This window comes from Copidosoma floridanum, unplaced genomic scaffold, assembly GCF_036245765.1.
Source record: "Copidosoma floridanum isolate Cflo_tuat_1 unplaced genomic scaffold, Cflo_Japanese_pri ptg000029l, whole genome shotgun sequence".
NCBI classification, from domain to species: Eukaryota; Metazoa; Arthropoda; class Insecta; order Hymenoptera; family Encyrtidae; genus Copidosoma; species Copidosoma floridanum.
In genome coordinates this window covers 2,752,970-2,768,306 of record NW_028321906.1, presented here as the reverse complement: position 1 = coordinate 2,768,306, position 15,337 = coordinate 2,752,970, and the positions used below count along the sequence as shown (strand labels likewise).

Here is a 15,337-nt window from a genome sequence, read left to right as displayed (position 1 = left end):
TAAATTATCTCTATGTTTGATAAGGCTGTTTTTAGTCGTACTTTAGTTGTAATACACAAGTATAGAAAACTTTGTCATACGATATCGCCTTTTTTATAAAATGTATTGTACAACTACTATGCATACGTTGCAGTTGACTGCTTGATCTTTTGATGTTAAATAACTTGATTTTCCTAAAAAACTTGTTTCACAATCATTTAATGTTAACTTCATAAATCAAGAACTTTTTTTTAGTGTTTTTGCGTAACTATAACTTCTTTAGCTTACATATTATAGGTCAGCGAGTAGTCATGATATATTATACCGTTAATGGAAATACATTATTTTTGCTTACGTCCAAGATGATATTCAGTTCTAGTAGATTTTATTAATGCCATTATTTTACTAATGTACCTCATTTTCTTGGCTTCTCATAGACTTGAAACAACCATTCTCAACTGTTGGGGCATAAGGTAAAGTAGGGTGCAACCGGACAATTTTGAGAAGGAAAAAGTAATATCTTTTGTTTACGACAAAACATTACATTCTTACATAAAAAAATCGTTTTCTACTATTGAACAACCTTTTTTTTGTACTGATTGAAAAAAAACTCTTGTTTCCACTAAAAAATAATTAAATAATTGATTTTAAAACTTAACATCCTTTGCGGTGGAAGTCGGACACCTATGACAAGGACCCATAGGAAAGGAGGCAGTAGTTAGACAAGGGGAATCATTACTCGGACAGTAATGTTAATTAATCAAATGGGCATGCCACCTTGACGAGGTTATGTATGCCTTAAAGAAAGTTACACTGCTTGTAACGTGATTGATATAGCATTAAAATAGCATTAGGCAATCACCAATTGAGAAAAAAAACTTTAAAAATGCAGTACGCAATTCGCATCTTGCTTCTGATTCCACAACAAGGTTAGTTGCATGACCATACGTCCATGACAGCTTTCACAAGAAACACACAATTAATAAATAGTTTTTTTTTAAACTTTATTATGTAAAAAATAGGGTTACTTCGAACATTTTAAATAAAGTATAAATTATAATTAGTTTGAGGGACGGTCAATTTCGTTACTCATCTTTAGTTTTCTCAATATCCATCGCACAAATCATTAACCTATGGTTCGACTTTTTTTTATTACAGGGTGTAATAATTTATGGATTTATTTATTTAATGAGATATATCCATATGTTTTCCAAAAAGAGTTCTTATACTTGATATTACATTTACTCTCTTTTATAACTTTTGGGCTCCGCAATTCGCTAATGCTCTCGGATTGCTCAAGTTTGTACTGTCCTGAAGAACTGGCGGTTCACCAGCTATTTTACAGAGGATCGTTTACTGCATACCGATTTTGGACACTTCCTAGAGGTTTTAGTATAGTTATTAACTTGAAAAAATTAATAACGCTAGCAATAAATAAGCTTAAAGTTTTGTAAAATACGCTAGCTTTTTACTTCAGTTCAGTAGGATCCGCTAGGTGGCTTAGAAGTAAAATCGAAGCTATCTGCATTAGAATTAAGTAATATCCCCTAGCAAAATATCAAGTACCAAAGTCAATCACCGGCAGTGCATGAAGCATAGAGCTGAGAGTCGTGCAGCTGGGTGTCCTGGCTACCGTCGACACTGTTCTGTATTGGATAAGCGACTTAAGTCGAACTCCATCCCAAACTACCAAGATTGACGCGTGTCATGAATAAAAAGATGTTCAAAAAGCTAACGTCTCCGACGAAATACCAGGAGACGGATCTAGCCAGAGCACAATCTCTAGCAATTTAGGGTTTCATGGTCATTCTTACAACCGACCTGGGGCTACTAGAGTAGATTTTTCTACAACAGAAAACCAGTAAAAACAACCCTGAGTTCGGAGAGCCACAATGGCCTCCTTCTCAGTGGTTCCTCTCAATGGCACACCCACAGAGAAGATAATCACCAAGTCCACTTCCGAGACCAAAGGTAAATAGCTGGTTATCCGGGGAACAACCCGAATACTAGATTTTCTTCAGCCATTGACGTACCTTCTTCCAGCTAGATCTCCATACGCAAAGACTCCAAGTATAAGACTACCCACGTGTCTGGCTCTCCATTATCAAAAATAATAATAAGGAATGGCTGAAAGTATAACCACTGGCCCTTTTCAGGGCTATGATAAGTATTTACGTTCCCTAATTAGTCATCAATCTCATCGGTTCTTTTGACGGCCATCCAACATTAAACTACCTTTCCAACAAATACGTTTTTACTACCAATTTTAGTAACGATTCGTCAACTAGAAAACTCTATAAAGGCAGCCACTATTAAACCAAGTCAGTCATTCACTGGAAAACGTCACAAGCGGAGTTGTTTATCACATGGCTGGAAATCCCAGCCACCGACGACTCAACATTACCCTCTTGACTCTAAGCATTCAACCAGGAATCACCGATCCTCTCCAAGGTCTGCGCTGGGCGACAACAGCTATGAAGGAAAAAAAAACTTGAGCCAACGGGAGTCTCCCACAGGCAAGCGTCACGAACCAATATTTCCACCTTAGATTACCAAAACAACTGAACTCTGCAAAAAAAAGTGTTTTAGACACCAACGTCTCTAGCGAAATACCAGAAGTGCTCTCTCGGCCTGGCGCGAAACTTTAAACTATTAAATTGACAATAATAATGTTCATAAGTATTGCAATAATTAACATTAAAAAGTCATTGATAATAATGAGAAAAGAACCTTCCCAGCTATTCCTAAGCTTTCCGAGAATTTGGGAATCGATTTTCTTTTGTTTCAGGCATAAACAAGCTTGGCCTTCAAAATACTAGGCCCTTAACGTAAACAAATGGCCTACGTGACTAATGGCATGACTCATCCTAAACGCAAACAAGCCTGGCCTTCAAAATAACGGGCCTTTTGAGTAAACAAGTGGCTTGCGTGACTACCAGCATGACTCACCTCAACAAAAACAAGCTTGACCTTGAGTCTACGGCCACTCATACCTTTGAAGGGATTTTCAAAATCAACAGCCTCAATCAAAGGAATTCAAGGACAAATTAGGACAAACAAGTGGCCTGCGTGAATTTTGATACGACTCGCAGGGTATAAAAGGCATTGGATTTTCCCACAGCAGTTAGTTGGAATTGAGATTCTGTTCCAGGCGGAGCTTACGACTCTCTATTTTGGGGCCCCCCTCTAAAAACCTATGGCGAGTATTTCATCTGTAGTTGTTTCGTGGTCGATTAGGGTAGTTCAAGTGAGTAATCGCTTTCTTAAGTGTGTTTCAATATACCTGGACGTCGCGTCGCTTCCTGGGACAAACTCGCTCTTCACCTCATTGGGACTCTACTCATTGGAATCACAGAGCATGAGAGTAACCAAGGACCGACTTTCCCAGGATTCAATTGACCTGGCACGTTAGGGCCTAACCAGGTAACGGACTCACTACCCGGAACAAAATAGACGACGGACAGCGCCATCTACATCTCCGTAGTCTATGACCGTGAGCCAGGTCATAACAATACTAAGGTATCCCGACAGTCACGTTTGCTGGAAACTTCAGTCAAGAAAGAGTTTACTTAAGAAGCTCACCGATCCTTTTCAGGGTCATCGGACGTCGAACTACCTTGCCAAAAAATATATTACAACCTAATAAAGTTAAAATAAATTGCCTTTAGGACTCAGAAGAGTCTTAACTATGCCAAAAGTCATAAGAAGTCAAATAGGAAGGAAAACTTCAAATGCATCTTATGAATACAATTTTAGGCTTCAAGAAAATGACGAAAGAATTTATTAAATGAGAGATCAGCTTTTCACTATAATCCTCATAGTAATCTCTTGAATCTTCCAGATTTTTAAATAGGTAGAATATGTATTTGTACTTTTGTAGCAATATAAATGTAGAGATTAAGCTTCAGAACTTTTTTGCTCCGGTTTGTGAGATACGAGACAAAATTTTTTAATTACGTATTTTTGTGAGCTCTGAATCTTTACAGCTTTAAAAAATAGCCTTGTTCATAGATTATACGGGAGGAACCGCAAATCAACGGCCTTTAAAGGCCGACGATTATGGCATAAGGAATTCATGGTACTTTTCAGCATAATTATATTTTTTTCACTTTTTACAGCTTTTTATTTGACCAAATAAACTGTATGCATTCCGAATAAATATGTTTTTAATAAGAAGATCTTTGTTCTGAGAAGTGTCAGAAATAGATGTAAAATTTTTAACTGAAAACGTTTCCCATTACATGTCAACTAACACTACGATGTTCCATTTAGTGAGTCTCGGGTGAAGCCGAGACGGGGAGGGAGGGCATTAATATATGTATAAACATACATATCACCATTTACTGAAATATCAATTTATAAATACAGCAGCTCTTTAAAGAGCAGAGCTTTCTAGCCTAAGTACTGGACTTTGGCACAATTTACAATTGATAGTTGCTTCGGTGTACGTAAGAGTTTGAAAGGTAGCCACGTTTAAGGCGCAGTCAGATATAACATCTATGTTGTATACATCCGAGCTTACCGGGTAGCCGATTGTAGGGTGTGTCAGTTTATTTAAACTGATGGTTATATATTTGAAGGTTGTTTGTCACTTACAACCCGTTGAACGAAATAATTGTTTTTCTAAATGAGTTTGCACTGATACGTAACACAGCAATACAGTTTACGATTTCCATGGCAAAGTTAACTGCGTGTACCTCACTGTACCTGTCTTTCTCGTTAAGAAACTTCATTGCGCAAAGTGGCTTGAAATTTGCTTAAAAAGTTCAAAAAACAGCTTTTCATGATGTTGAACTCAAATTTATCACTTTAAATAATATTTATCACTTCATGCATGAACACTTAACAACTAAGTCATGAAAATGCTTGATTTAAAAGGAGCCCAAAATTTTCCAAAAATCTTAGTTTCAAAATTATGGTTTTTATTACGTATGATGAAATAAATATTGTTATGGGAAGTGCTAATAATAGGATAACAATAAGGTGACAAAAAAAATAAGGAAGAGTCTAGGAAAATCATTTTTCAAAAATTAGTTTGAATATTATTTATAACGGAACTCAAGCAATTTTTCACATTCACAGCATTTAACTTACAAAAAAATTCTTCGGAACATTTTTGAAAGTATATAATATCTTACTTCTTATTCCTTTTAATTTATTAAAAACTTTTGTCCAATGTAAGAGTTGTAAGTAAAAAAAAAAGTTGAGAAATAGTTGTATTTTACCAAGCACGTGTATTACATTTGTTTCATGATAATCTTCAAAATAATGTTCTTTTAATATTCACAGCATAACTTTTTCTGGTATAATATCTTTTAATGGTACAGTTACATATTTTTTCTTCGGCAAAAACCTGAAATGTTACAGTATGCACGATGAAAGTAAAACCAAAATTACAGTTACTGTCTGAATAAATATTTTAAATAAGTATTAAATAGTAGTTTTTGTCACTAGTGCGCATATCGCTTAGAGCAATCATCAGTGATTAACAGTATTTTTCTTACATATGGCACAGTAAACGCCAATGTGTTAAATAAAAACGTCTGAGGACAAAAAAAATTTACAAACCTTTTAACAAACGGGACGACATGTCGGGGATCAATTTTCTGCAGATCCGTTTCTCCAGCAACCCAACTTGCAATTAGGCTAATGATTACTGTGATGGTCATGCCCACAAATATCAGATACAAAAAGGATAGTCTAAAGATAAGCCAAGGCTCGTCCTCGGGTGCCAGAGGCTTCGAAGTCACTGACGTTACAGTTTCATTCAGTGGATAAGGACATCCTTCGGTTGAAGTTGGCAAGACTGAATGATGTATACGCTTATTAATTATGTGCCACTGAGTACCACCAACGATCCAAGCCATAATGGTAAGACCGACACTCCCACCAATGATGGCACCTTTTGTTCCTACCCACGGGAAGAACATGCCAGCGACAAACAGACCAAGCAGAGGTCCATCTACAATTGTACTCAGACTATTTGCAATTTCAAAGATGGTGCCAAGATGCTCGATTACAAAAATCAGGGCGATCGTTATTGCACCAATCAATACAGAGATCCACTGTTCAATTTTCATGATCAATAGGATATACGTGGTTTTTTTGTTTTCTTATCTTTTAATGTATACATACCTTCATTATACAAGCAGCTGTAGCATCTTTCTTTGATGTTTCTGGGATCCACCGGTCTACGAAATTTTCGTAAATAATACCAGAGAGACTGTTCAGACTTGCACTCATCGTGGACAATGCTGAACTGACTAAGCCAGCCAGAAAAATTCCTGGTAGTCCGTGAATGTTTCGAGCTACGTCCATTACGTAATAGGGTAAAGTTTGATCGTTTCGGTGAACTAGCTGCAAGTAATTAGAAGCTGTTATTAAATACATTTTTATAGTTTTTTGATGGAAAAGAGAAATACCTTAGCACTTAGAGGATCGCAGCTATGATATTTTGCATAAACTATGAGACCAGTTAAAATACAGCTTGTTAGTAATACCTGCCAGCCAAACATCATTAAGTAAACAGCTCTGAAAAAATTAAATAAATTATTGTGCCACGTTGTTAGTTAAATGAACTTACTATTTTTCTTTATTTTTACTTTTTAATATCAGCCTTTTTTTCAATGGATAGAAATCTTTGAATGAATTTCTGACCAATCCCGATACGACTCAGGTGACCGAAAAGCATTCCAAATGTTAATCCCATAAATGTATTTCTTCCGAATGGACTCATATTTGAGCTAAATCATGAACATATTTTCATTACAGATATTTTATTTAAAAACCGCATACCACTTAAAAATCTTACTCAAAAATGTCAAGTCTTCCTCCTTCATTAACTATATTATAGATGTTAGAAAAACCACCAAGACCATATATTCCAATAATAAGTACGGTAAATAAGCTGCCAATAGTGAAAAAAAACTGGATTGTATCTGTCCAAATAACTGCTTTAACTCCACCCTAATTAACAAAAAGACGTTATTTCTCTTTCAATAGTCACAACTTTCGATTAATGGCACTAAATAGCACAAAACTTTGTTCACTCGATAGGGTTTGTTTCCAGCTTTTATTAAAGCTTTATCGTTTGAGTTAGTTGCGGCGGAATCACCCATGTATGATAAAAATCGTTTTCATGTAATAAAATCAAATTAACTAATAAACAGTAAATAAATATTCAAATTATAAATAAGTAGTGAATCACAATATATGAGGAAGTGAGAGTGGTTTTTCTTAAAGATAGCTCGTGGCTAAGGGGATACGGTATATACATAGCTCACGAGCACAGGTAGTCGGTTGTAACACTAGTAAGATTTTTTTTTTTTAAGTTTGTTTTGAAAATTAAAATTTTTTGGGTGGGTTGATAAAATGATAACTTCTTAGTTAAATATTTTTTTAAGGTAAAATTTTTAAATCGTTGGTTTATATTTGCGGAAAAGTACCCATAAAAATATAATTTCTAAAAACCATAATCAGTTCTAAATCAATTAATCTAAAAACTCCCGAGCCGATCATAATCATTTAAATCTACATAAAAAATTCTTTTACAACATACAAGGATCACGAAAAGTTAAACAAAACATATCATTTTAATTTTCAATTATGCTTGTATGTAGAGCATTTTTTAAACTAATATCAATAGTTGTGATTGTTCCATACTTTTATTTTTTATTCAAATATTTTTAATTCTACTAAAACCATAATTCTTACCATGGTTGTATAAGTGATGCAAACAATACTAAACACTGGCGTTATTGTGTGGATTCCATAGCCCGTGACTTGTGAAAAAGCAAGTGCTGGAACGTACATAACTACTGGAATGTACAATAATAACGATACGATGTACAAAGTTGATGCCAACATTCGGATGGATCTAGAAAACCTTAGCTGCAAATACTCGTAGCTACTAGAGAGTTTGAGATCATGAAATAAGGGTATTATCACGTGAGCTATTATTAGGCAACAGAGAAAGTTTGGAATAAGAGTAACGATGAATTGCGCCCCATGAAAGTACACCTCTGTGGGTATTCCCAAAAATGTTATACCTGACAACATGCTAAAAAAATATAAATCCACCAGTAGTCAATACAAAACAAAAAATCAAATAATGTGAGATCTAAAAAATACCTTGCTAAAATACTTGTAGCGACAGGAATGTACGACATGTGTTTTCCACCAAACAAATATTCAGATGCACTATCTTGTTTGCTAAAAAAACCAAAGTAAAATCCTACTAAAAGGCTGATGCCAAGTAAGCCACTAAATAGTAGATAGTCCGTCCACCCAAATGTCAATTGCAGCATACTGTTGCCAAACGTAGGCAATGAAGTACTCATAGTTGTATCCATTTTCTTCTTTTCTTTATTTTCAAACTTGTGATAAGTAAATTTCAAATACCACAGTTTAAAGAAACGCTCATTTTCATAGCTGCTTGCATGCTACGAGTTATTTTCATTGGAGGTATACAGTAAAATCAAAACTGTAATCTGAAACATTTATAAAAATATTGCAACTACACTTGGCATTAAATTAGCGTCTGAAGTTAAACTTATGGGTTTTTGTATGAAAAATAATTTGTATTTTAAAACGTTTCCGTCTACTTTAACATTCACTTAATAAGTAACTGAAGTAGAAAGTTGTAGGGTTTGGATGTTTTAATCTTTATCAAAGATTGATTCTAGCGATATGCCATAAATATTCCATAGATACGTATGGCGCTTATCACTGCTATTATTTGATCTTCTTAACTTTTATAACTAGATACTGTTTGTGTACTGATATAAGATTTTTAAAAGTGAAAAAAGAGTTTTGAATAAAATAATAAACGATTTTTAAATTTTAAATTGATATTCTATAATCGTTAGAAAAGAAGGGATTGCAGAATAAGTACATTTTACTGATAATACTTATATTTAATAATTCTTAATATGAAGTAACTAATCTCATATTATAAACATCTCATATTTCACTATGTGTAATATGGACACCAAAAGTATAGAAATCAAATTTGATCGTTCTTTTTAACACCAACAATTGGGTATTTTTTTTCTAACGCTCGTAATTGTTTATAGAAATGGCCTACTTCTATCTTTTACAATGATTTTGAATGCAAATAAATTTGATCAAGGACTTTTTTTGGGTAAAACCATTTTTAATACATTTTAATTTGTCTCTTGTAATCTGTCACACACACTACGTAAGTGATTTTTACGGTCATCCCTTACCACCTCTGTGTGGAGGGTGTTGATCCTAACACTGAATGATAAGCCCTTATCCAATGTTTGGTTTACCCCGTATAATAATTCATAATCCTTGTTTCAACTTCTTCAACTTATTCATTGAATATCTCTTTTCCACCCCGACCCATCTTAAACTAGTCCTGCACCTTCTCACACATTCTCCGTTTGTGTCCAAAAAACGTAATTACATCACATGTTTTGCTTTCGTTAATAGTCGATGAATTATAACTTAATGTGTCTAAGGAAGATCCGTCTATTGGTTAACTTAGAGAAGATAGTAAATTCAATTTTGCAGACGTATCTTACATAAATTGAAGAAGATTAAAATAAAATTAATTGTAGTTAAACCTCGTTTACTTCTAAATGTTTTTCTGAGTAATAAAATCATTACTTTTACGAAATTTGGAAGATGCATGTATCCTGAATTAAAGTACGTAATTTGCTTTCTTTGATAGTTACTGTATTATTATTTAATGTGTTGTTACGTGGGTAAAGAAGATCCATGATTTAAATAACTTACAGAGTTTAATATATTTAATTCTAAGTCATGAAACTATTCCTTGTAATTTGGAAAATTTGTTATGCACCCTAAAATGCTCTTTTGTTAAGCCGTATAACCTATAAGACCATCAAAAAATGGATTGATTTTGTGATAAACTTAGTATAGGTACATATTTCCAGATAATTTATAGTACTTATTATAAAATAATCTTCTTTGTTACGGACGAAATTATTATTCGGTTCAATGTCATTGCAGTATTTGTAGTGCTGTTTTATCGGAATCAGTGCATATCTTATCAATAAGGTGCTTCTATATCATCATTATATAAACAAAAAAACTTTTGATCGTATTAAATGCGTGAATCAAGATGCAATCTCTGTTTAAGAGATAGCCTGTTAGCTTTATGGATTCTCGTATTTTACTTATGACAAGATACAATTATTACATGCATACGGATATACTCATATACGTACACACATACGAGCAAAGACTTTTTTTTTAAGATATGTCAAAATCATGTATCATAATATTAATCAATTATTATGGATACTCGTGTTCTAAAGATTTATTTTGGTCTTGACAAAACTTGTTCTAAAAGGCATCATTATTTCTTATGACCGATAAGTCAAGGTATCAAAGAAGAATAGTTTAGTAATATATGAAATGTGTATTTTCAGTAACTATTCAGCTTTTGCAGAACTAGTATTGTACAAAGTCTTAAAGCTGAAGGTTAATTCACTACGAAAAATGTTGCTAAAGAATTTAAATAAGGTATCTAATTATAATAATGAGAAGCTCAAAAAATGTGGGTTGTATTTTACGTTGTGAAATAAGTAATTTTCTTTCTAAAATCAAACATCGTTACAGAGTTTCTTAGCTTTCAATTAACTTTACACATAAATATTTATTGAAAACTTTTATCCGATAATTATTAGTAAATATTTAATTTATTTGCGTTAGTATAAATATGTTAATTTTATACATCTTTTGGGTTGCAGCGCGGCTGTCAAAAAAAATGTTAAAATCTGTCAAAACTAGTTTTTGCAATGTACCGGAGAACTACGTGTCTGACGGCAAAAAGTGTTGTATATAAAAAAACTGCAATAAAAAGACGAACAAAATGAGTTTTGGTAAATCCCGATCGGTTCAGTAGGTTATGTGCAAATTGCAAAAAACCGGGTCTTTAGGCCATTTTTTCAAAATTTAATAATTCGTGTTCACTGTTTTTGAAAGATTTGGAGAGAAGCTAGTGTGACCTACGTTCGACGTGATAGCGACCATGAGTTTAAACATTTTTGGAGCCGATTGTAGTGGAATTGGGCTTATAGCGGCCGAATGGGCTCCGCGCCGCCGCGCCGCCGTCAGAAACTCAGTGTTTTTGTAATACACATTTTCGATACTTGCACTCATTCGAATTTGATTAATTTTTGAGGTACTGTTGAATAATATTAGACGAATAAGAACGTGTTTGAAAAATGTTTCTAAGTTTGCTACAAACTATTTGATTAGTAGAAAAAATTATTATGATTATCTACACTCAATAAAAAATACTCCATAACGAAAATTTATAAATTTATTTATAATTCATGAATAGACCTATTTACTTTCAACTGAACAAATTTTTTTATTACTGTTCCTTTTTCAAGGCAACTAATGCAACAACTTGGATGATAATTGTCATACAAGAAACAAGAAACGTATGTACGTGTTATTGATATACTGTTCCAATGACACTTCTTTTATTAATCATATCAATATTATTTGAGTGGTGCCAAGGAACTAACAGCTTCGAATGTAGAAAAAAAGAGAAGTTTTTGTTCATTAGAGAAGGTTTTGTTGGAAAGAAACATTAAACGAGCGCTAAGAGTGCATAACTTTAAAAAATTAGTATCAGTCTTTGCATGTAACTTTGTGGATATTTAAAGTCTAAACACGGTTGAGGAAGAATGCAGATCTAAAAAAAATATAACTTTTACATTTATTCCTAGGTTAAGTATGTCTGATGCTAAAAATATATTAGAATTTTTAAAAAAATGTACTGAAATAAATATTTACAAAAATATTTGTGGGTGGGTGTTGGTGTGTCACAGATATAAGTATCTAATTTATTGTATCTCAGTATATTCGCGACTGATTTGAATTAACCTTGGATTTTTTTTAAATTTCTGAATGTCTAAAACAACTTATAAAAAGTTCTTATTTCATCAATCAGATGTTTTTTTGGTTTTATTGTTTATAATAAACTAATTTTTCTTATAAATTAGTTTTTTTTGGATTTTTGGTTATTTTTCGTAAATGAAATCATTTTTAATGGTTTCATTTACTAAAAAGTCATTATTGAAATTATTGGTTTAAGTTTATGTGCATCAGCCAAGGAATTTCAGAGATACAAGTCATTGTAGTTATACGTGTGCACGTACATAATTACTTGCGCACCCCTGCATACATTTTTGTAAACCAATTTTTTATTTATTTTGTATTACAGACGCCTTAGATAATAGAAGAACAATTTCTTATGTCACCAATTGGGTTTCTTAAATTATTTTGATTTCATGGGCTTAAAAAATAATTATTTTCGAAAAAAAATGTATGTTTTTGCATTAATTCATTATCTTTGTACATTTAATCTGAAACAATCGAAAAGATCATTCATTTATTTGAAAAATTGTGTTCGAAATGATTATTTTAAATAATTTACATAAGTGTGCGTGGGTGTATTACATGCATACGTATATGGTTGATCATATCTTATGGTTCCTTCAATTTATTTCAAAAAATCTCGACTAACTTTTGTAGTTTTCAAATGCCTAAAACAACTTTTAAAAAATTCTTAATTTTATCGATTTTATTGTTTTATACTTAAAAATAATAGAAAATCTGAAAAATTAGGAAAGTGTGGGTCTATCGATAGACATATATTGTATGGTAATCATTTAAATATTTTCAAGATTGCATCGAAACATTTCAATCGAATTTTTGTTTTGTTTTTGGATATACCTATCACCTCTTTTTAAATGAAATTTTAATAAACTAGCTATTTTATTTTTTATTGCTTGATACTTATCGCCACTAAATTTTATTTTGATATAATTGGTTTTGTAAAGTCAATTTTATTGTTTCAGGATATTTCAGTTAAAAATTTTAAGGGATAATACAATAAAAAATGGTTATATAGGTGGATAATTTTATGCATTATCTATATAAAGTAAAAGATTTTTATAATTACATTAACAAAAAAAGATTTAGGAAAGGTTAAAGTCACAAAAAAATATTATGAAAACAAAAATGAGAAAGCTGTATGCCAATTGATTGGCAGCCGTTTTTTAATTTAGCATGAAAATAGAATAAATAAGTGTATCAAATGTATAAATAAAAAAGTTTTATGCAAATAAATTAGCAGAAGTTTTTCAAGTTTCAGTCGTATAAGCTGATTATCACGTTTCCCTGGTTCTAAGTTTTGAGTAAGTTATACTTTCTTAAGACGTTTTGAAAAGACGTTTTTTTTAAAAAATTCTTGAAACAAAATGTAAAATTTTGAAGCTATGTTATAAGATAAAAAAAAGCTTTTACGCGGATCAGAATTATTGTTTTTGAAGCCTTCAACGAAATGTTTCATATAAAATTTTATTAAATTTTTCGAATAGTAAAAAAGATTTTTTGCTGCTAGGAACGAGAGTAGAAGGACATGCACTGATTCAACAGACAAAAATTTTTAATCACGATACTGTATTGAAGTACCTACCTGTGAGATATTGAACTTTATGGAACAATATATTGTTGTTGGAAAATAACCTAATGCATTTGTGAAAGTGTTGATGGTAAGGCAGATCGTCTGAAATATGGATACTTTTCTTCTTTTGGAAAGTTTTTAACAGAGTTAAAATGCGTGAACATGTTGTTGTAGATGGTACGAAAAGGTCTGACTTTCTTCTGGTGCTAGATTTTCAGCTGCACAACAAAGATGCGTTTTTTCTGCAGAGTTGCACAATAATTTCACTTACTTTCAACGAGACATAAAGTTCAAGTTCTCGTTTCTCGCGATTTTCTTAAATCAAAAGTAAACCAGAGTCTCATTTTATTGACATTCTTTACTGCGAGTTAAAAACAAGAACTAAGTATTTGCTTTACTTGAATGTTTGCAAATCTTTTTGTTCGCAGCTTGTTTAATCTGTGCAGCATCAGGAAGATTTTTATTTTACTTTTCGTCAAGGTTATTATCATTAACTGATAATGGAGCTATCTTTACTTAAAAAATTGTCGTGTTTAACATGGTAGATACAAAACTGTTCGATGATTCTTGAATTTAATTTTCAAGCATTTTCATTTAATTGAGTATTTTAACTACTCATTCATGACATACACTATAAGAATAAAAGAGCGATGATGGCTTAGTGTCTTGCATACTTGCCTCTAAACCCAAATAACTTTTTGGTACAGTAATAGGTTCAAATTCCGTCCGTAAATATCAAGTTTTTTGTCTCGGGCATTTTTACTAGGATTAATATCTAGGATACTGAAAAAACATTTATCGAATTTTCAAAACTGAAAAGTAGATTTTTTCTGCGATATCTGGGCTTCAGGGGCTTTTTCGGGGAAAGCCAACATCTGATGGCCAACTAATTTTTTTTTTTTTTTTTTGATGGAGCGGGGAGGAGGAAATCTTTATAGATACCCCAGCTAATCCGGGGGTAGTGTCGGATTCACCTGGTGTGCCTACCGACTAAAAACTAACCTTTCCACATCCGTGAGGACTACTTCCCTAGAAAATAAAAGGGCATAAGAGAAGAAAGAAGAAGAAAAATAACGGAGAATTTCGAAGGCCAGCTCACTATCAACGGGATGAGGGGAGGGGCACTTACGCATCTGGGCGAAGCGGCCAACTCACTGATAAAGTAAAGTCTCTGTATCGTTTTTAAAAATTTCAGTACGGTGAGTTAAGATGGTGAATGAAATAGGTCCTTCTATTAATCCTGATAGCAACTTGTATGAGCTTGAGACTGCCGCTATGCACTGCAAAGACTACCAAGAAGGATAAATTATTAAATCAGTTTGAGGATTCTTTTACACTACAGGACTCAAAAAAAATTTGCTGATATTTGGGAAAAGAAAAGAATAATTGGAGGTCAAAAATGTAAGATGATAGAGATTGGGGAAAGATGTGACGTGGCAAAATTTGCTTCACAATTTTGCACGTCACTGTCGACGCCCCTATTCTGAAACCAATTAGTGTTCTTAATGGGATCATCCCATAACCAAAATCTTCGTGTGTTTTAGAAACGACCAACGGTATTGGCGTCGAACCTACCGTGTGTGACGTCATCAGTAATGACGTCACTACCGACTCGTTGTAGGGAAAATACGTTAGCAGCATAGGGGCGGAGTAAGGTTTTATTTATTTTCTCGACAACAAAGGTAAGAATCAATGTGATTTTTATTGTGATTTGTAAAGTGATGAAAATCCCTTAACATAAAATTTTGAAAGTTTAATAATTATAGTGACAAGAGTAATATCTATGTAAAAGTCCCTCATAACCTCTCCCAATATTTGTTTGTATTTCCAGTAACGTGCAAAGTCCATCAATTATCAATGCATCTGCCTATGTCTGCAATTTGT

At 32.8% G+C, this 15,337-nt stretch overlaps 1 protein-coding gene across 1 annotated transcript; it reads right to left on the bottom strand.

The window, feature by feature from the left end:
- Positions 1 to 5,177: 5,177 nt before the first annotated feature.
- On the bottom strand, positions 5,178 to 8,361 carry LOC106637660 (sodium-coupled monocarboxylate transporter 1-like). Its single transcript, XM_014350530.2, has 8 exons — positions 8,110 to 8,361; positions 7,693 to 8,038; positions 6,791 to 6,945; positions 6,582 to 6,722; positions 6,402 to 6,510; positions 6,115 to 6,336; positions 5,548 to 6,044; positions 5,178 to 5,332 (listed from the first exon to the last, which is right to left on the bottom strand). Exons 1-8 carry the CDS (start codon positions 8,328 to 8,330, stop codon positions 5,263 to 5,265), a joined length of 1,761 nt encoding a protein of 586 aa, XP_014206016.2. The 5' UTR covers positions 8,331 to 8,361; the 3' UTR covers positions 5,178 to 5,262.
- Positions 8,362 to 15,337: the final 6,976 nt, after the last annotated feature.

Coding starts and splice junctions, on each gene's coding strand:
- LOC106637660 (XM_014350530.2), bottom strand. CDS start 8,330: ATGGATACAACTATGAGTACTTCATTGCCTACGTTTGGCAACAGTATG. Junction 6,946..7,692: donor GCATCACTTATACAACCATG/GTAAGAATTATG, acceptor TTTGTTAATTAG/GGTGGAGTTAAAGCAGTTAT. Junction 6,723..6,790: donor GGAAGACTTGACATTTTTGA/GTAAGATTTTTA, acceptor TTCATGATTTAG/CTCAAATATGAGTCCATTCG.